Here is a 19,489-nt window from a genome sequence, read left to right on the forward strand (position 1 = left end):
GTGCTTAAAACTAACAGAGTAACTGAGGTCCTGGTTAGTGTGGGAAGCAGACTAGGGCAGTCAGTAGCTGCTAGAGGGTTGTCACTCCTCTACAGCCTGAAATACCCAAGAGCGTTTCAGTGTTTCAGCCTACAAACCTGCGTACCTGATGATCAAGTTCTGAGTTGCTGTACTGGCAGAAATCTTCTTGTGATCGGTCACACAAAGACAAGACTGTTACCCATAGGCACTCTCTCAGACCTTCTGCATCCTTAACTTTGTGCCTATAGGTATGTATACTATGGATATAAGTGAATATAAAGCCTGTGAAGAATAATACATGTATAAGCTATTATAATATGGTACCTGAGAAAATACATACAGACCTGGTTTTATTTATATAGCTCTATTATACAAAATATGCATAACATACTTTACAAATATAAATGAAAACCACAGTCTCTCTCTTGAGTTGTTTGCAGTCCTGAAAATACCCCAAGAAACTGGCCAAAGGCAAAGGTAAGGAATATGGAGTAAAGCAAAGTGATCAGCCTGGCAGCCATACAGGCTTTTAAAAAATAAAATCTGAATATATATTTATATTGTATACAAATTAAATTATGGTAAAATACATGTATGCATGTATATATACATATAAAATCAGATGCTCAAACGTTGCCCTTGTGAGGTTAGTTTTGCTTTCTGTCACTATACATTGTGGAACAAGCTTTACAGAAACACATGCTACTCTTTCCCAAAAAAGCTTCAGTCAGAAGGAAGTAGAAAGCAAGAGGAATATCCTAGCATGTACATCTGCAGCATCACTGATCTAGGGAACCTTAAGAATAAGTTGAAAAATGTAATTTTAGATTATGACATTGTAGAGGTTGTAAATTCATCTCTCCCAAGCATTCCTTAGAGAAAGGAAAAGATTTTTTTTTTTAATATGAAATATGTTTGTCATTCTCTACAGTTGAAGTCCATGCCACTTCTTTCCACTGCTAGTTTTACCTGCTGTAACTAAGTTAAGATTAATGCACGTAAAGCTCTTATCATTGTACTCAAACCTCCACGCAGTATGGGTATGAAACTGTCCCTGTCCAGACGGACTTTTAGGGAGTTACTCAGAGAGATTAAGGACCTTGAGAAAGGGAAGGAGGTATGAAGATGACTCTGTATTTGCCTGAAATTAATTTCCTGGATCTCTGAGGTTCACACTACATTCCAGTAGTTCGACATTTTGGGGTTTGGCTAACAGTCTTTAGGCACTGAAAGGGTGCAGGCTGTTACTGGAAAATGTTAAAGCTTCTTCAGAAAAGTCACTTTGTGAATTCCCGTACCTACCTCTGCTCTACAGAAACTGCTTTTCAAAAATCCCTTTGGCGAGAAAAATCTCCACATATCCTTCCACGTACTGGGAGTTAGATCTGCTAAAATGAGTTTAGCGTTGTATTTTTTACTATAATTGGAAGTTTTATCAGAGACTGGCTACGTGACACATTCTAAGCTTTCTAAACTTCAGTGACAGACTGTTATCAGTCTCAGTGTGACTCAGGCCCTACCTATACATGTTCTCTAACGTGGAGAACTAGAAAAACATGCCAGCAAACATTGGTACACAACACCAGAGTCATTAATAGAACTAAAGTGATTTATTAGATGAAAATTATTGAACGGTAACACAGAGATAGGGAGTCTCAAATGAAAGTAAACGGCACGGACACAATCCTGGCTACACACAGGAGTATGCTGGTTTAAAATAGGATGGCTGTTTTGATTGCTTGTATCTTAGATGTAAAGTTTGATTACCACAGAGGGAACTGGTAGAATGAAAAGACAAGGCATTTTGTCCTGAAACACAACCTACTTAATTAATTTCTATTCTTCTCTACGCTGCAGTTTGTACCAGCTTCGAAACGGGTAGAGCTGTTGCTAGGTGATCTTTTTTTACCTACTCAATAGCTGAAGTTTCAGCCCTGCAGAAAAGACTGCATACAATTAAAATCTCAGGCATTGTTTAATGACCGCTTCCAGTGCAACCCTGCTTCTAGCCATGGGCCTCTTTCCTGGGAGCAACCCAACGAGGAGCAGAAGCAACGCGCTTTTGTGGGCTGTAGGCCAGCGTGATCCGAGTGGCAGCAGCTGCAAGGCCTCCCTGAGCACTTCCCTTATCTCAGCTGCGAGCATCAGCCCTGCGTGCCCTTTCTTCTCCATCTTGATTCCTCCCTGCTGCTAAACAACTGGCTATGCTCTCACGAAACAAGGGAGGGAATCCACACAGCTGAAAAGAAAACCGGCCTCCCCCTTCCTCTTTGCTGGGCTCAGCTGGGTCGAGTTCCTCCTCTGGTTGGTTTTGTGGCTGCTTAAGCAGCATGGAGAAACTCGGAGGAGAAGGCAGCAGATGGTCAGGAAGGCCTGGGCAGGGCTGGGGCAGGAAAGGAGCTGCTCAGGCTGCCTTAACGCGTGGCTGGCATTGCCACCAAATATCGAAAGGTGGTCTTGGTTTCTCTTAGCTTTGTGGCCTACCAAGGATCTGAAGGAAATTTGGGTCAGCCTAACGTGTGACGCTGAACTAATAAAAGTACACAGATGACATTATTAATCCAGATCTTGAAACAAACATTTCACTCATACTTTAATAAAAAAAAAAAAAAGTGGGAATTTTACTGCTGTGTCTTTTAAGATTTCCAATGTGGAAAAGACCAAGACAAAGTCAAACTCGGGACAGCTTTTGGACAACCACAGTCAGCAAACTATGGTTACAGCCACCGTTGTTCCTGATCTAGCTATGTTCTTTTTCACACGTCACTGACACCCACAGTCACCATAAAGAAGGGGGTTTTTTTACCTTTTGGGTGGCAAAACCACATGCACAAAAACTGGCAATTGCTTTCTCTTTTTTATGGGGTGTAGGCTAGAAAGGATGGTTGAATTATTACATTCATCATCTGTTTAATGTTAAATATTATTTTCTTCTGCCACAGCATCTAAAAGCATGATAAATAAATGTGTATCCAGTTTCAACAGTATTAATCACCTCAGAGATAAAAGTAATTTCTGCCATTGAAGAAGACAGTGCCTGCAGTGAGTACTTGCCAGCCCCGCAGACCCACCCTGGCAGATCTAGGGCAATACAGGCAACCTAACACCTGACCTATTACTCCTTTCTTGTTACTTCTAGAGAAGAAATCTGCAGCCACGCTTGCAGATCTCCCTGTGGGATCTCTGATGCTTTTCTGCCCTAGGGGCATGACTCACAAAAATGCTCCTCTTCTGCAGTGAGAATTCACTTTCCACGATGCCTGGTACTGAGGAGGTTTCCAAAATACAAGAAGTATTTCAGCCTACTAGCACACTGGCTGTGCCAACACCATGTATGCACAAAGTGTATCTGCTGATTTACATTGTTAGAGGTAGTTTAAAACAGCAGTGCTATCTAGAAAAATTCTCTACTAACCAAGGACTACTGGGAATAGAAAAAAGGGCTCAGTTGTGGCATTCCCCAAGGGAAATAATAAGAAATTGTGAAGAATCTGAAGAAAAAAAATCCTAGTAACCAAAATGATGTAATAGAGAAACCTTCTGATATGACTCCTCCGTGTTTCCATCATCCAGCTGCCTTTTTACAGAAGTAATACACAATGGTAAAGATATGCTATCTAGCAGGCAGCAGTGACAAGTCATGCCGCAGAAGGTACATTGTGTACCAAGAAGCTGATTGCCCATGTTCAATCCAGGAGACTTCTGTTTCCAAAGTATTATGCAAACAGCTATCAGCGATATATTTAAATCAAAGTCTCACTTTCAGATCTGTAAAGAAAAAGAGAAACAAAGTTTTCTCCCAGTCTTTTGGTTTTTTTTTTTCCACTAGCTAAAACTAAGTATTTCTGAGACAAAGTATTCATCCCTATCTCAAGGCAAAGCTCATAAATAATCAAGGACAAAGGCTATGTGCATTTGTTTTCACAACTGTAAATGCTGATGAGTGCAACCAAAAATGTCTACAGTGCTACGTAAGTGCTAGTAGTCATCAAGAAGTTACACAATTTTTCTGGTTTATATTAACACATAGGGGAAACATGACTCCTACTTTACTGAATGTCCAAATCAATTACCTCACTTACTTAGGGTTCAGTTAGAGTATAAGAAACAGACCCTGGCGTTTGGTTGGACTGAAGTCTTTGCAATCGTTACTGCTGGGGATTTTAATAAAAATGTTGTATATACTCATTAAGACCTACCTGGTTGAAGATTACTAAAACTTGAATTTTAGCAACCTTTAAGCTTGACTTTTTACAGCTACTCAACTCAGTACAGCCCAACATTAATTTTTGTTTTAAAACAGACATTTTAACACTTCTGTAGAATTAGTCCTTTGGTTGTGACTTTCATTTATCCATTGGCTGTGCATCACTGACAGTAAGGGAAGAATAATCTTGTTAAAAAATGAATTAATTTGGGCAGCAAATAAATTCCCATACTGAAGTATGTACATGTGAATCTTGGTGAACAAATGGGAGGAACTGGTTTGGCATATCCTGTACTCCTAATATTCAAGCTCATCCTTTTTTACCACTGTTCCTTTCCAAGGTTTGTTGCAAGTAATAAATATAACACATCCTATTAAGTTTCATAACTTCCACATAAATATGTACATCTGTTTGTAAAGTCAGAGAGAGCCGTGCATGCGTACGTGCCAAAAGGAAGGCAGGAGACCAGAATTCCATTTAGCAGTAGTCTTACTCCAGTATTTACTTAAATCTTTCAATGCTTAAAAGGAAAAACAACATAGTTTGCTTTGGGGACTTGCATATATTTTATAAATATTGCATCACCTCACCATGTCACATGGTATTTGGTATTCTATAACCCCGTTCCTAACAGCAGCAGCTGATTGATTTTCCCGTCTCTTACCAGCTGCATCACAGCACACATGGTTATACAAGTATTATTTTGCAAGTAGTTCATTCGGTTGCATTTGCATTTGTTGGCCTATTATTAAAATAGATCAGAACCAAATATGATGACCTAGCTCTCTTCTGTTACAGAAGTTTCATTTTTCTGTAATGCCTTCTTTTGAGTGTAAGTAGAAATCTACTATCTATGTAGTTTCTGACTTGCCTACTCCTGAGGGCTGATTTAAAAGCAAGACAATTGATGGAGGTTACTCTGGATAGAAGGAGCATTGCAGAAGACAGCAGCAAGGAAGTCATAGCAAGAAAAAAAAAAAAGTATAAGGTAATTTACTGAGACATTTTAAAGGATAAAGGAATGGGTGACATCAAAAGAGAATAGGTCAAGTAGGCTGCAGAAGGTAGCCTTGGCCAGGACTTGCAGATTACCAGTTTGAATTTGAGGCAGAATAGGAACGAAAAACAAGGGCAGCTGAAAGAGGACATAATTGTGCTAAATAAGAAGGTTGGTGCCTCGGTAGTACGATAAAAACATGGACGTAGTAAGTCATGCAAGTGAAGGAGGAAGATAAGTGGGATCAAATAATATTGCTGAGAGCTAATGAGGTCCAGAACAAGATTTTGCCAGGGGAAATGCAGTGCAGCCAGTGGCTGTGGAAAATGGGGAAACGGGCGGGGACGGGATGGACACTGTTATAACTTTCCCGTTGCTCTCAGAGACAAAAGAAAACTGATGACACGGGAGCAGGAGAGATGAAAGGCTGGTAATTGCACATCGCTTTCTTTAAAGAGGGAAGCAAAACCAAACTAGATCCCTATCATCAACCATAAATGGCACGCGGGAAGAGTTTTGGAAAATGGAAAATCCCAACATTGCTCAGCAGTACGAAACTCCCCCCGCCTCCTTCCAGCTGAGGACACGTCACTGGAAAGTCCCAGCCTGAAAAAAAATCCGCCGAGTAAACAAATTGAGTAGGCACTGAAAACAGAAAGAGGAACAAAGTCAAATGATACTCTGAGCTTCAAGGAGTTTATTTTCAGGTTAGCATTTCCTTGAATGGCAACAGTTCGAGTTCAGACAAGAAAAATCTCATTAGAGTGAAAATGGCTGGTAAACATCACTGCTGATATTCGGCCATAGAAAGAAAGCTCATTTATTAAAAAGCTAAGATTTCAAGTTGATATTTTTTTTTCTTTTCTGCTACTGAGCGTAGTCAAATGATCCCAGTGACAAACCAGACACCCAGGATTATTACATCACTGTAAAATTAGAAATGACTGTCTGGCAAGTTTGTGGAATTTTTTCCCCCTTCATTTACATGCACTTCCAGACAAGGAAGCTGTCCTTAACATAGTGCTTCCTAACAACTTAGCAAGTTCAATGCTGGGAATTTTTCCAGCACTGTCAATAAAGAAAACAAGGAAAAACCATGGTTGGTCACGCTGAGACAATAAATACAGTGTTGGACAAAATTCTAGGATTCTACCCTCTCTAAGTAGCATTCACGAAAATAAAAATATTGACATAAATTATCACCCTTCTCTGAAATAAATCAACTTTCAACAGAGGTACTTCACAGTAATTAATCACAGCAACATTAACTGAAATTCTGGAACGAATTACAGCGACAGCACTTTCTAGCTGTCATCTAGGAAAATAATCAAGATAGTTTTAACTCTGCTTTTCTGCTCTCCCAGTTAATGAATGTTGCTGCATCCTGACGGACGAACACGGCTGTCCAACCCTGCTAACAAACACCACCTGCCAGCTTTGCGAGCGCCCCATCTCCAACCCTATCAATATTATAATAAAAAAGGCAGTATTTTATTTTCTTTAAACTCAGGTTCTCTTTAATCTCATAAGGATTCAACACTACTGTGAGAGCCATCTCAAGTATGTTATCCTTGACAGCCAATAACTATTATTATTTGTGAAACTGCCAACCTATTCACATCCTCTGATTTGGGAAGTGGATCAATCAGCAGTCTTTGCGGGGAGAGGGTTATGGTTTGGTTTTGTTTTGTTTTGTTTTTTTGGTTTGGGTTTTGCATTGCTTCTAATGTGTAGGAATAGTAGGAGGCAATGACAACTGCAGGGAGGTTTGAAATTTTGGTTCTTTATAATTTTTCCTGTTACAAGATAACGGCATAATGCTACTGTTGTGGTAACAGGGGGCAGGAGGATCTTGACTTCCAAGGTGGAAGCTCAGGGCCCAAGTCCATTGATCACACCTCTACTTGTGGAGCTTTGAACAGCAGAGAATCATGATGACAAAAACTTTCCCCAGGCACCAAGCTGGAGCAGCAAATGTGAAACCCAGCCGAGTTTCAGTTCCTGCATCTGATGCAATAACTGCATTAAGCTTTCTAAAGGAGACATGTCATTAATCTCTCTCTCTTCCATGTGTGTTCCAACATGCATGGCAGGAGGATCCAGGATATGTTTCCTGGATGAGGCCAGGCTGGGGAAGTGGAGACAATATTCCCCCCAAAAATGTACTAATTGGATCCTTTATGATTTTTATAGGAATGTCCTTTTATCAGAGCAATTTCTTAGCAATAAAAGCAGGTTGTGACAGCAACACAAACACCACCTGATGATCTTTTAAAGTTTTGAGTTTTTTTTTTTTTCCAGTGTACACAGCAGTGTTGATCAGGACAAGTTAGCGTGACATCTGACAGCAAGAATCAGTCTTATGCTGGGTAACACCTATTGCAAGAGGCCTCTACCTTAAAAGACTTTTCAGTTTCAGATAACACAGTTTGTTGCAAGAGCTGATCTACTAACTCCTCTGGAAAGCTGCTGGTAATTTTGAAGCTTTAAAATCAAGTGTTTTGTCTTCTGGTAGTACAGCCATGCTATTTGGAACAATTTTAAAAATAGTTGCATCTGTAATGCTAAGAGGTATGCTCTTGGATTCAACTCACATGCTGTTCCTCATACCAGTAACTCAGTCAAGACCTTACTCATGGCAGTAAATGCCACCATAAATCTGGACATTTCACCCAAAAGACTTACTTATTTTAGTGTCTGGCTGGCAGCAAGACACACAAAACGTTGATACATTTACTTATTGAATAGCTGATGCAATTAAGTAACACTGAAAAAAAAGCCCTGAAGGTGAAATGTCAGTGATGTTCATTCCTGCTGTGGGTGACTGGTTGTTTTTTTCAGTTGTAACAAGGTTTTATCTGGTAAAGCTCCTTTTAATAGGATGGATGTGGAACCAGTTCAGTTAGGGAATATAAAACCTCATGGAGGGAAGGAAGAAAAAGCCCTGAATGACGCAGAAATGAGTGTATCTTCATCAGAAAAAGAATTTCCATAGTCAGATCTGACACTTGCCCTGAAGAAAAAAAAATTATCAAACTAACCTAATTCCTAACAGAATAACCTAATTCCTAACAGAGTCACTGGCGGTTATCAGAGCAGGGAAGTCATTCCTGGCACACAGCTGATTCTGTATCTGGCTTTGCTTAGCGCTCTGCACGTCATTTTATTTAGTTAGTTTTCTTCTTTGACCTTGCCCGTGTTGTTACAACGAAAGTTCGTTTGGCAGCTGACGAGGAAAGGAAAACAGGACCAATTGGAAAGCTGTGTGACTAAGCAATAAAACACATGCAAACCCATTTGAAGGTCTTGGAAAATCTAAACGTGGTTTTACTCTGCTCACTGACCGTTTAAGCAAAAAAAAAAAAAAAAAAAAAAAAAAAAAAAGGCTAAAAGAACCTGAAAGTTTTCGGGGTCAACATCCAAAAGTTGGAAAGTGCCACAATTAACCCAGACTGTGCACAAGAAAGCCCGGGATCAAAAGGAAGTAGAAAATCTCTGGCTGCAGGAGGACCTGGTTCACTGGTGGCTACTGAGCTGCACGTAGCTGACGAGCAGTTCACATGAGACTTCAAGGGCAGAGCTGGCACCAGAGCTGTGCTGACACAGACGCTGGCAAGTGTCACATTCCAGCAGCAATGGAGGCTGGTACGGACACAGGGGACTGGAAACCACAGCAGTTATGTGATAACGTATCGACTGGGGTGGCACAGAACAGGCTCGCGTCGTTTTGGCCATGCCTGCCCCAGGAACAGCAAACACCTGGGAACAGGAGCCACTTTACCAAGCTTAGTGAAGTCTCCCCTTCAAACAAGCTGAAACTTTCAGATAGATATCAAAAAACCAAACCCAAACCCAAACTGCTTCCTGCATGCTTGTAATTCAGCAGTCATCCCTTTTTCATCACAAGTGACATCACTGTCAGAAATTACTGCCTGAGGACCTAGACTGAAACCAGCTCTGCAATGACATTAATGGGTCTCTGTGCAGATGCAAGAGCAGAGCTTAAATTAGCTTTCAAATTATTTTGCCAAATAAGAAAAGCAATAATTAAGAAGTGAAACAGTTCAACAACAACTAATCACTAACAATTAAAAACATAAAAGTAATAATTTTATTCTACAGACTTCACAATTTTAGCAGGGAATTAGCACTGAATGTAGGTGATTGTAAATGAAACACTATCGAAAACCAATAGCGTGCTGAAATGCATATGCTTTAGAGGCTTTCCCTCAGCCCGTATGAATAAAGCGTAGCTGTAGGTATGTGGTTAGACAAATAAGCTTGCAGGTCTTCCCCGTACATTTCAACAATACTCACAAGTTAAGTAAGATCAAAGGTTGGTTTTCACTCTTTACATATACAAAACATATTTAGCAAAACTACAGCATCTCCATGATAGCCAAGTTCAAACACCCCAAAACTATTAAGATGCAGCTGTTGCTGTGGTGTTACAAAATCTTTAGTGTCTTCTAGACCCATGGGCAGGGGCTCCTAAGTTCTCCTTCTTCTCTCCGCTAACCTCTGTTAGACCTCTGGAGCCACAGCTACTCCCCAAAAAACACTACCACCAGAGCTGTGTCCACAAAGAGCGTACCCTTGGCACAGCCCGTTTCCAGCCTTCTCCCACTGCTGAGGCTGGAAGGCCACATGTGAAATACATCCCTGTGCTGAGGGAAAGACACAGCCATGTTGAGAAGCCCAAAACAGGCCAGAGACTGGTATTATGCAAACCAGGGTGGCATAAAAATGAACTATTTTGTTACAATTGAGTATTGTCTACATGCAGAAGCATAGTATATCACAGTGTCCACCCCTCACTTCGTGTTCTTAATAAGATTATGGTGGGGTAGCAGCTACACTCACAATAAACCTACCTGCTCTTCAAAGTTACAGAACTCATGTAGTATTTCTGGCTACCTTTGCTCCAAGGTTTTTAGGAGCCGCTGGTCACCGACCGAAAGCACCATTTACACATACATAAGATCACAGTGATCATTTCTCTGCTGAAATCTTGTTAGAAGGATATTTGGGACCTAAATGGTCCCAAATCATCGAAGAGGCTAGCTGCCTAGGAACTACAGCAAGCAGAGAATTTGGCTACTCTGAGCCCTCAGAGGAAATACTTCCTGATACAGCAAAATTGCTTCTGCATACAGCGATGCATACACAAAAGCTTCAAGTTATACAAATAAATTCTCCCAAAGTACCCATTTTGTGTCAGTCATACACCCAGGTAATGTCATCACAGATTCATATTCCTCATCTAAATAAACAGATATTTTCCCAACTGAAAAAAAAAAAAAAAAAATCACAGGAGCATTTCACAGTGACGTCATTTAAACTTCTACACTATGAAAACTGTGGAGACTAATAAAGGCAAAACGTATTTTATCTGAAGGCTTTTATTTAGAACTATGCATATAGATTTATTCTTATCTGAATCTCAATTATATCCAATAGATTTTATATTCTTCTCAGAAAGCAATCTTTGCTAAATATATTATATTTCCTCCCATCATCTCTTACAACTGTAAGAGACAGCAGCGTTCTGCGTGTTTTTTTGCTGTAACGGCCAAAGTGAGAATTACTCGTCAGGCACTAAGTCAACTACAAATAAGCACGTATGCCAGTAAGCATCAAGCAAGTATCCACAACAACTTCAAATTTGGTTAAAAAAAAAAAATTAACAGCTACTTTTAATTAAGATTGGTTTGTTTTTCCTAGCCCTCAATAAATAGAAAGCGTAAGGCATGTGGAATACAGATTCTTTAATGGAGCTGAAGCTTTTAGCACCGTCTGCCATTTACCCCGCGATTTCAACTGGGACCTTTTCCTTCATCGGTTGCAAAAATTTCACTTCCTCCCGATCAATACCAGCGAAATGGCCACTGATGTCAGCCGGTCCCTTACAGGGGCACAGAAAGGGAGGATGTACAGGTGGAGAGCTGAAGACGCCGTGTGCGGGTCCCGTGGTGGTGGGGCTACCAGAGAGACAGAGTGGCAACCTGAGGGGCCCCCTCGGGGATCCTGGCAGGGCAGGCAGCCACCAGGCCGGGGCTCGTCGAAGCGGCCAAGCCCCCTCAGCTCCAGCGCCCGGCGAAGGCCCAGCGGGTGCGCTGCTGGCACGGCACGGGCGGCGGCGGGGCTCCGGTTTTCCAGCCCCGACGGCTCCTCGCTCGACAGCCCCGGGGACTCCCCGCCGTGGGTCGGCGCTACTTGCAGAGCCCCTCCAGCCGCTCCAGGGTGCCCTTCATGTCACGGATGCGCTTGGCCAGGGCGGGGACGGGCTGCATGGCTCGGTCCAGCTCCTCGCAGCGGGCCACCAGCGCGTACATGGCGCGGATGCTGAGGTCTGCCGCCTCGCCCAGGCTCTCCACCCCGTCGCGGTAGGTCTGGATGCAACCCACGCTGAGGGCCGTCAGGGCCTGCAGGCCGCAGTGCACGTTGCGCAGCAGCTCGTCCACCTGCCCCGCCACTTGCCCGGCCAGGGCCACCACGTCCTGCAGCGCCCCGGGGTCGATGGCGGGGATAGAGGAGCCGCCGCCGCCGCCGCCCCCCGCCCCCGCTGCCGATTCGCCCCGCGGGGCGCCGCTCAGCCGGATCCGCCGCTCCAGGTTGTTGGCCACGAACTGGGTGAGGCGCCCCTCGCGCAGCACCGTCCCCTCCAGCTCCAGGGCGCTCGCCAGCGTCGCCCGCCGACCCTCCGGCAGCGGCAGCTGCTGCCGTCCCGCCGCCGCAGCCCCACCGCTGCCGCCGGCCAGGCTCAGCGCCTCCAGGCTCCGCTCGTCCCGCTGCCGCCCCGCCGCCGCCTCACGGCCGGGTCCCCCCTCGTCCGCGGCCGCCGCGGGCCGCAGGGCCGGCACCTCCATGGCGGGCGGCGCGTGCCTACTCGCCGGCACGCTACCGCCCACCAGGGGGCGCGCCGCCGCCTGTTTACGTCCCCCTCGATTGGCTGCGGGGCATGAGGGGGCGTGGTCGCGGCTGTTTGTGTGCCTCCCGATTGGCCGGCGGTTCTTGCAAAGAGAACTGCCCCTCCTGTCCGTTCGCTTCGCACTGCAGGCCCGTGACTCGGAGACTGGGGCGTGTCCGCTGTTTGTGTCGGCCCGGATTGGGCAGCCTGCGGAAGTAGGCGTGGCCCCAAGTGTTTGTGTCGCTTCTGATTGGCCGAGGTGGACCCAGAGAGGCCGCCGTTTCGCCGAGATTGGCGGCGGCCGGTGGAAAGGCGTGCCGCTGGCGCCATCCTAGCCCGGCGATTGGCGCCGGAGCGGAAGAGGGTGTGGCCCGCTCGGGTAACAACACCGGGGCGCTGCTGGCTGCTCCTCTCACTCCCCCGCCATGTTCTCCTAGCAGCGGATCCGATTGCGCCACCGTCTCAGCCCACAAAGCCCGGGCAGACACTCCCCAGCGACCTGACCCGTTCATCCTCCCCGCCTGGGCTCGACCCCTCTTCCCGATACAGCTCTGGGTACCCACGTTCCACCATGGTCACCACCACGGCGCCGCCGCCCTTCCTGGCTCGGATCTCGGCAGGCACCGAAGACCCCAGGCGGCTGCCCTCCGCCCTCCTCCAGCGCCTCAGGCGAGGGGACAGCAACTGCGAGAACCAGCCCAGCTGCTGCCTGGCGGGGCCGGGGGGCAGCGCGCGGCCCGCGCTGAAGAGAGTCCGGCGGAGGAGGGGAAAGATTCGGCCCAGCCCCGCGGGGCTCCTGCCCAGCCGCTACCAGCAGTACCAACAGCATCGCGCCGGCCTGGGGAGAAGGACCCCGCTGGGAACGCACGGCGGCCCGGGCGAACTTCGCGCTCACCCTTCACCAACCGTCTCAGCCGCCCCCAGCCTGGTAACGGCCCCCCCGGAGGAGCCCCCCGCGCCCGCCCCCTCGAGACCCGCGCCCAGCAAACCCCTCAGGAAGGAGGTAAAGACGGGGCTCCGCTACTTCTGCTCGCTTTACCCCCCTCCCCCGCCCTTGTCCCGCACTCTAGGACGTGGGAGGCCGGTTCCCTCCCCGCCAGAGGGGAGCAGCAGGCGGCTCACCCCCTCCCTTTGCCCCCTGTGTGCGTGTGAGGCGGGGGGAGGAGGGGGGACAGAGTTTCCGTTACGCCCGCTCGGACGGGGCGGGGGGGAGAAGGGGGGGGGGGGGGGGGGGGGAGAAGAGCGAGAGAGAAATACCGAGCGGCGATTGGCTGCTCGGCGCCACCAATCGGCGGCCGCCGCTGCGCCCAGCAACAGCCGGATTTAGCCTACTGGCCGCGCGCCAGCTGCCCCTGCGCGCGCAAGGCGGGACGTGCGCAGGGCGCAGCGCCCCATGGCGGCGGCGGCGGGAGGGCGAGCTGGGGAGGCCGGGGAGGCCCCCCGGCCGCCGGCGGAGAGGGACCCGCTGCCGCTCCCGCGGCGCCTGCCTGCTGGCCGAGGAGTTGCTGAAGAGCTGGGATATTGGAGTCCCGCTTAGCAGCTACCCCGGTGTCGGTGCGGTGGCTGCGCGCTGCTGGAGGCGCCACTTGAGGAGTGGGGCCGTGTGTCGAGGTGAATTCTTTGTCTCTGCAGTTCTTAAAGAACAAGATGGGCAAGAGCGAGAAGGCTGCCGTTCCCTACAGCCAGCCTGTTCACGGTTTACATCTGTGTGAACAACCAAAGATTAACAGACAGAAGAGTAAATGTAACGTGCCGCTGACTAAGATCGCCTCGGCAAAAAAGATAGAGAACTTTTGGCAAGATTCTGTATCGCCAGAAATAATTCAGAAGCAGGAGAAAAAGCCACTTAAAAACACAGAGAACTTCAGAAATGCCAAGTCCAAGAAACCTATCGCCCTAACTGAAGCGAGCCAAAAAGAAAATTACGCAGGGGCAAAATTTAGTGACCCACCATCTCCTAGTGTCCTTCCAAAGCCTCCCAGCCACTGGGTGGGTGGCACAGCTGAACCGTCTGACCAAAACAGAGAGTTGATGGCAGTCCATTTGAAAACTCTCCTGAAAGTTCAAGTGTAGTTTCCAAGATCTCTTGAGTCATTGGCAAAGCAAACTCCATCCAGAAAACTTAAACATGCCTTGTTGCAACAAAAAATTGCAAAAGACTGTCAAGTCTTATAATCACATTTAAAAAAAAAAAATCCTTGTATTATATTTTTTATGGCTGTGTAAATAGTGTACATCATGTATTATGTGTATATTCTTGTTCATACTTTGAGAGGTACATTTTAGTTTTGTTATGAAAGGATGTATTTTGCACTGCCTGAATGGTAGATGTCTTGTATATAAAATATGGACAATTTTAAGTGTGTGCTTGACACATGAAGACTTGACTTGATTTGCACAAGGTAATGAAAAGTTTGGAAGGAGAGTACAACTTTCTGATTTTAAGGTTCCGGATCAAATGTGAATGTTTTATTCATGCACTACTGACAATAGTTTTATGTTCTATGTCCCAATCGAGTATAAACATGGAATTTTCATACAAATGTGAAGTTTTGCTCTCTGCTCTGGAAACAGTATCTGGAATTCCTGTTCATCTGTTTGTTTTTAAAATTAACTGGAATTTGAGTAAAATTCCAACCCATCAATTTGAGCACTGCTGATTTCTTTAAAGAGAAAAAAAAAAAACAACCCAGAAAAAAAAATAGAAAGGAGCAGAACTTTCTGCCAAAAATCCAATTGGTTACTAAAAAATTAAATAAAACAATTTGGCCTCCCCTTAAGCATGTCTCTGTTTTTTCTTTTGTGTGCGTGTGTGTCCATTAATTCAAGTATGTGAACTGAAATTACTTTATTGCCTTCTAGTGCATCAGTAAGAATATTTTGTCTTTCTCAGCTTTTAACTGTCCAAATAATTAAGACATTCAATAGCTCATTAAGAATCCCTTGTGTTCCTAAAAAGATGTTTATTTTGTGATACATCATTTTAGGCTCCTTACCTTCCCCCCCCCCCCCCTTGAAAATTCAGATTTCAAGGAAGTTGGGCAATTACACATTCAAATTTACGCTGCAGTGCCCCTTAACTGTTTTCATAGTAAGTAGTTATTAAAATTGTTGATACTGAAAAGTAGCAATGACAGAAGGGGGCAAGTTAAACTTCGTATTTTTCACTAGATTTACCTCTTGCTGATAGCTGTGCTGGAAATCACATTCCTCTGATCTAAAATTCTTAAGGAATTGGACTGTAGATAAGTCTGACAGGCATGCTGAGGAGATCACAAATTTGCAGTTATTTTAGTAATCGAGTGTTTTAAAAGATGAGTAAAGCACATTCACATTAAGATGGAAAAGCATTTTTAAGTTTTCAGAGCAACTAAAAAAAAGTCTCTGTGCACTAGTGTACTAGGGAGGATATGTAGGAAGAAAACAGTGGGAGCAGCGTCACAGCTGAGGCCGTTCCTTAGCGTGAATGGTGTTTTCAGAGGTTTAGAGCGAGCAGCGTTAGCTGTGCTCGTGCCATGCACGCTGCTGCTTCCGATAGCATCACTTTGTTCCCCCTGTGCGAGTTGGCAGTGTTTGTTAACGTAGCCCTGAATGCAGACTGGTAAAAAAACTAGGGGAGAATTTCTTTGCTTTGTCTGTAGAAATTAATTATATACTTGCAAAACTTTTCATTATAATGCTATTAGACTATATATGTTCTAAACTAAGTGCTCATACAAAATTTTTGGTCCACCTCAAAGACTCCCCAGTTCACTGTCTTGCGAAATAGACCTGTATTACTTGATTAATGATGGTACATGCTGGAGGTAAATGTACGAGTTCAGCAGCCCTGTTTGCTGCCTGATCCAAATACTCCATAGTTTAGTGTGTCCTAGCTTGTCTTCTGAAAATGAACAAAAATCCTCCTTTTTTTTTTTTTTAATAAAGAGTATTAGGGCAAAGAAAAATTCTAGTAGAATCTCACTCAGGTTGACCATGTAGACCATAAGTCCCAGTTTGCTATGTTTGGTATATGCTGCGTTGATCTGCTGTTGTGCTGCTTTTTTTTTTTCTTTTTCCTTGTTTTCCTTCCCCCGAACATCATCAAGCGCAAAGGAAAATGCTGTTAACGGTTCCCTGTAGTTTTAGGCAATGGTTGATTTTGTTAGCTGAATTTGTGATTATCTCGAATCTTGCTAACTATTTTGGCAAGAGCTGGTCTCCATCAGCATTGTAGGTTGGCACTATTTAAAAGGAGATACCATTTTTTCCCTTCGTTATTACCTCTTTTACAATCAGCCTCTTCCCTGCCCCTCGGAGCTGACATCAAATTATGTAGTTTGAATGCAAACCCTGATTCCTACATAAAATTTACCAGTGTAACATACTTCTTTGTTTCTGTCCTGATTTGCTGGCATCCTTGGGGAGTAAAAAATGCATTAAATACAAGTACTGATAGTTCTTGGCTCCTCAGCTAATTCTTTTAAAGCTGTTGGATGAGACTTCTGAAGTCTTGAAAATTTAAAACTTTCCATACCTTTTTGGACCATAAAGCTATTCAGGGTAAGATAACAGCGTTTCACTACTCTTTCCAAACAGTGTGAGGAGGAGGTGGGAACAACCTGAAAAACTTAATTAGCTAACTTGTGCATCAGTAAGGCTGGGCCTGTTGTGATGTTGCAGAAGTGTTGCAGGACTTTGTGTTTCTTTCTTCTTAAGATCTTTGAGTGGAGTCCCTTGCTGGGCAATGGATGGGATTATAAAACTAGACCTACATGCAATATGCGCTTCAACAAGATTGCCTGAAAAATCAAGACATTGTCATTTATTAGGGCCATATTCTGCACTTGATTTGTCACTCTTCCACTTTTTTCCTTTATCTTTCTAGTGTTTTCTTACAGGGTTTTTCCACTTTGAAGGTTTCCTTCGCTTTGACAGATTTTCATCCCAGTTCCCTGAAGGTGAGGCATTGTATTACGTGATTATATTGTTTCAGTTTAGAGCCAGTAAATGAAAGAAAAACATTGGTGTCATATTTGGAGGACTTCTTTGCAATATAGTACGAAGTCTTGTGAAGTGAACAGCATTTAAGGAAGAAAATGAACAAACTTGGTGGATGTGTTATCATCACCTGGTCATGTGTCTGCTGTAAAGGAATTAAATAACTTAAATCTTCTGAGTTCAGTCAGAGTAAGGAAACTGTACTGCATTTTGGTTAGACAATGAAAATCTTTTCTGTTTAAAATCTTTAGTGCAATGGTGTGCAGAACTGCAGAGAAATCAACTGTGCGAGCTTACTTTTAAACAGTTAAATGTCATGTGATGATGGTCCTGATAAATCGGCTTTCATGGAGCACAGAGGTATCTGTAATTGGGTTTTCATGCATGGCTAAGCTTCAGCCCATTAGACAGCTTCGTTAATAATGGCTGGCTTGGTGCTCTACTAAAGCTGAAGAGCTTCAGTCTCATAATGCAACAGGAGCTAGAAATCCATGTGTATTTGAACTCTGTTACACCAGGATCTCCTCAGAGATCTGCTAAATTCTTAAGTAGTCGGTATATGAGGCTGTAACTTTTTTCATAAGTTGAATTTTATCTCAGCTGATTAATCATAAAATCATAGAATGGTTTGGGTTGGAAGAGACCTTTAAAGGTCATCTAGTCCATCCCCCCTGCAAGGAGCAGGGACATCTCCAACCAGATCAGGCTGTTCAGAGCCTCATCCAGCCTGGCCTTGAATGTTTCCAGGGATGGGGCATCCACCACCTCTCTGGGCAACCTGTTCCAGTGTTCCACCACCCTCAGTGTAAAAAAAAGTTTTTCCTACTGTCTAATCTCAATCTACCTCTATTTTAAAACCATTACCCCTTGTCCTATTGCAACAGGCCCTACTGAAGAGTTTCTCCCCATCTTTCCTGTAGGCCCCTTTTAGGTACTGGAAGGCCGCAATAAGGTCTCCCCGGAGCCTTCTCTTCTCCAGGCTGAATTAATGTTTTATCCAAGTAGTGTCATTGTAAGCAGTTCTTGTAATTATTTTCAGAGGGTATTTTTTAAGCTTTTGCATTATAAAGCATTTGATACCTGCCACATTTTAGGGGTTTTTTTTTCTGCTTTTCCCAGTTTTGAGATCGAATGTGAAGCCTATTGATTATATGAAGCTTGAAGATTATAGATTAGTTTTCATTGTAATTGTGGAAATAAGTCTACCTTTATTTCTACCTGGAAAGTCTTGACACTTTCATCATGCAGTTAAACACATTCCTTTTTTTTCTTCTACAACCCCTTGTATTCTTTGAAATTTTATTTCACAATACATTCTTTAATTTTTTTTCTTAATTTGAAAAATTTTAATTTTTCATAATATGAAAAAATTTCAGCCTGTCCACCTGAACAATTTAAGGGGAATTATTTTCTGTTGTAATTTCTAACAAGGTTTTAATTTATGAGTAGGCTGGTCCCTACCCTAAAGAGGCTAGGAGGTAAGCAAGTAAGAGATAAAAGTTGTAAAATGTTGACATTTACAGTGAAAATTGATGCTACCTTGTTGAACAGGAACCAGAGTGTTAAACATTTTTGACAGCAGGAAATGCATAGTTGCTGATTCAATAGAAAAGATCAATGAAGGGAACATCCATCAACTAAGGGGAAATGCATTATCCAATAAAAGAATCAAACTACTGAGTTGAGCAACAGAATGTTATCAGCAGTTTAGAGGCTGTGAACTCTTTGGTTTGCGTTGAGAGTGTAGAAAAATGTTATCAGATCTAAGACAGGAAGGTCAAGAATTCAGATGAATTTGAAAAAAAATCATCAGGAATTAATTTGCACAGCAAACACGTCCTAGCAGAGGTACTTCTTCCCCTGTGTTGAAGTCAGCATTCCTCTCTAGCTTTTTTTCCCATGAGGTGATACAATCCCATTTATTCAACTCCCAGAAAATAGACCTTTAGACTTTAGACAAAGCCCTGACGGCTGGAAACCCTGGATTGGTGCTTTTATTTAACTTCAGTGACATTACTACAAGTTACACATATTCGGGCTTCTGTGTGGCAGATGCAGTCATTTAGTCGGAGAGGTTCATAAACCCTTGTCTTGAGAATTACACTGGTTGGAAGTACTCACACTGCAGGATTGCCACTGGTGAGCGGACTGGTGTGATTTCTGTAATTTATGCCTGAAAGTGAAAGCATTTGGGGATGAAGGACTTTTCTTCTCTTTACAGGACTTTGCTGAGTCTTTAGCTGTTCAGTATATAGCTGTATGTATTTCAGGAAGTGGTGTAATCATCACTGGCATTTTGCCATTCTTAAGGTTATAAAGTTTTGTGGAGATGCTATTTCTATGAAAGATGTCATTTGCTCCTTTAATGAAGCA

General features: G+C 44.0%; 2 protein-coding genes across 2 annotated transcripts; one reads left to right on the forward strand and one right to left on the reverse strand.

Moving 5' to 3' along the window:
- Nucleotides 1–11,412: 11,412 nt before the first annotated feature.
- On the reverse strand, nt 11,413–12,456 carry BORCS6 (BLOC-1 related complex subunit 6). Its single transcript, XM_086743791.1, has one exon. The coding sequence runs from the start codon at nt 12,093–12,095 to the stop codon at nt 11,439–11,441; it is 657 nt and encodes a 218-aa protein (XP_086599917.1). The 5' UTR covers nt 12,096–12,456; the 3' UTR covers nt 11,413–11,438.
- A 48-nt stretch (nt 12,457–12,504) lies between these two features.
- Nucleotides 12,505–14,916, forward strand: PNRC1 (proline rich nuclear receptor coactivator 1). Its single transcript, XM_086743790.1, has 2 exons — nt 12,505–13,139; nt 13,769–14,916. Exons 1-2 carry the CDS (start codon nt 12,708–12,710, stop codon nt 14,207–14,209), a joined length of 873 nt encoding a protein of 290 aa, XP_086599916.1. The 5' UTR covers nt 12,505–12,707; the 3' UTR covers nt 14,210–14,916.
- The last annotated feature ends 4,573 nt before the right edge of the window (nt 14,917–19,489 follow it).

Source organism: Chlamydotis macqueenii, chromosome 3 (genome assembly GCF_036417535.1).
Source record: "Chlamydotis macqueenii isolate bChlMac1 chromosome 3, bChlMac1.mat, whole genome shotgun sequence".
NCBI classification, from domain to species: domain Eukaryota; kingdom Metazoa; phylum Chordata; class Aves; order Otidiformes; family Otididae; genus Chlamydotis; species Chlamydotis macqueenii.

Coding starts and splice junctions, on each gene's coding strand:
- BORCS6 (XM_086743791.1), bottom strand. CDS start 12,095: ATGGAGGTGCCGGCCCTGCGGCCCGCGGCGGCCGCGGACGAGGGGGGA.
- PNRC1 (XM_086743790.1), top strand. CDS start 12,708: ATGGTCACCACCACGGCGCCGCCGCCCTTCCTGGCTCGGATCTCGGCA. Junction 13,140..13,768: donor GCAAACCCCTCAGGAAGGAG/GTAAAGACGGGG, acceptor TTGTCTCTGCAG/TTCTTAAAGAACAAGATGGG.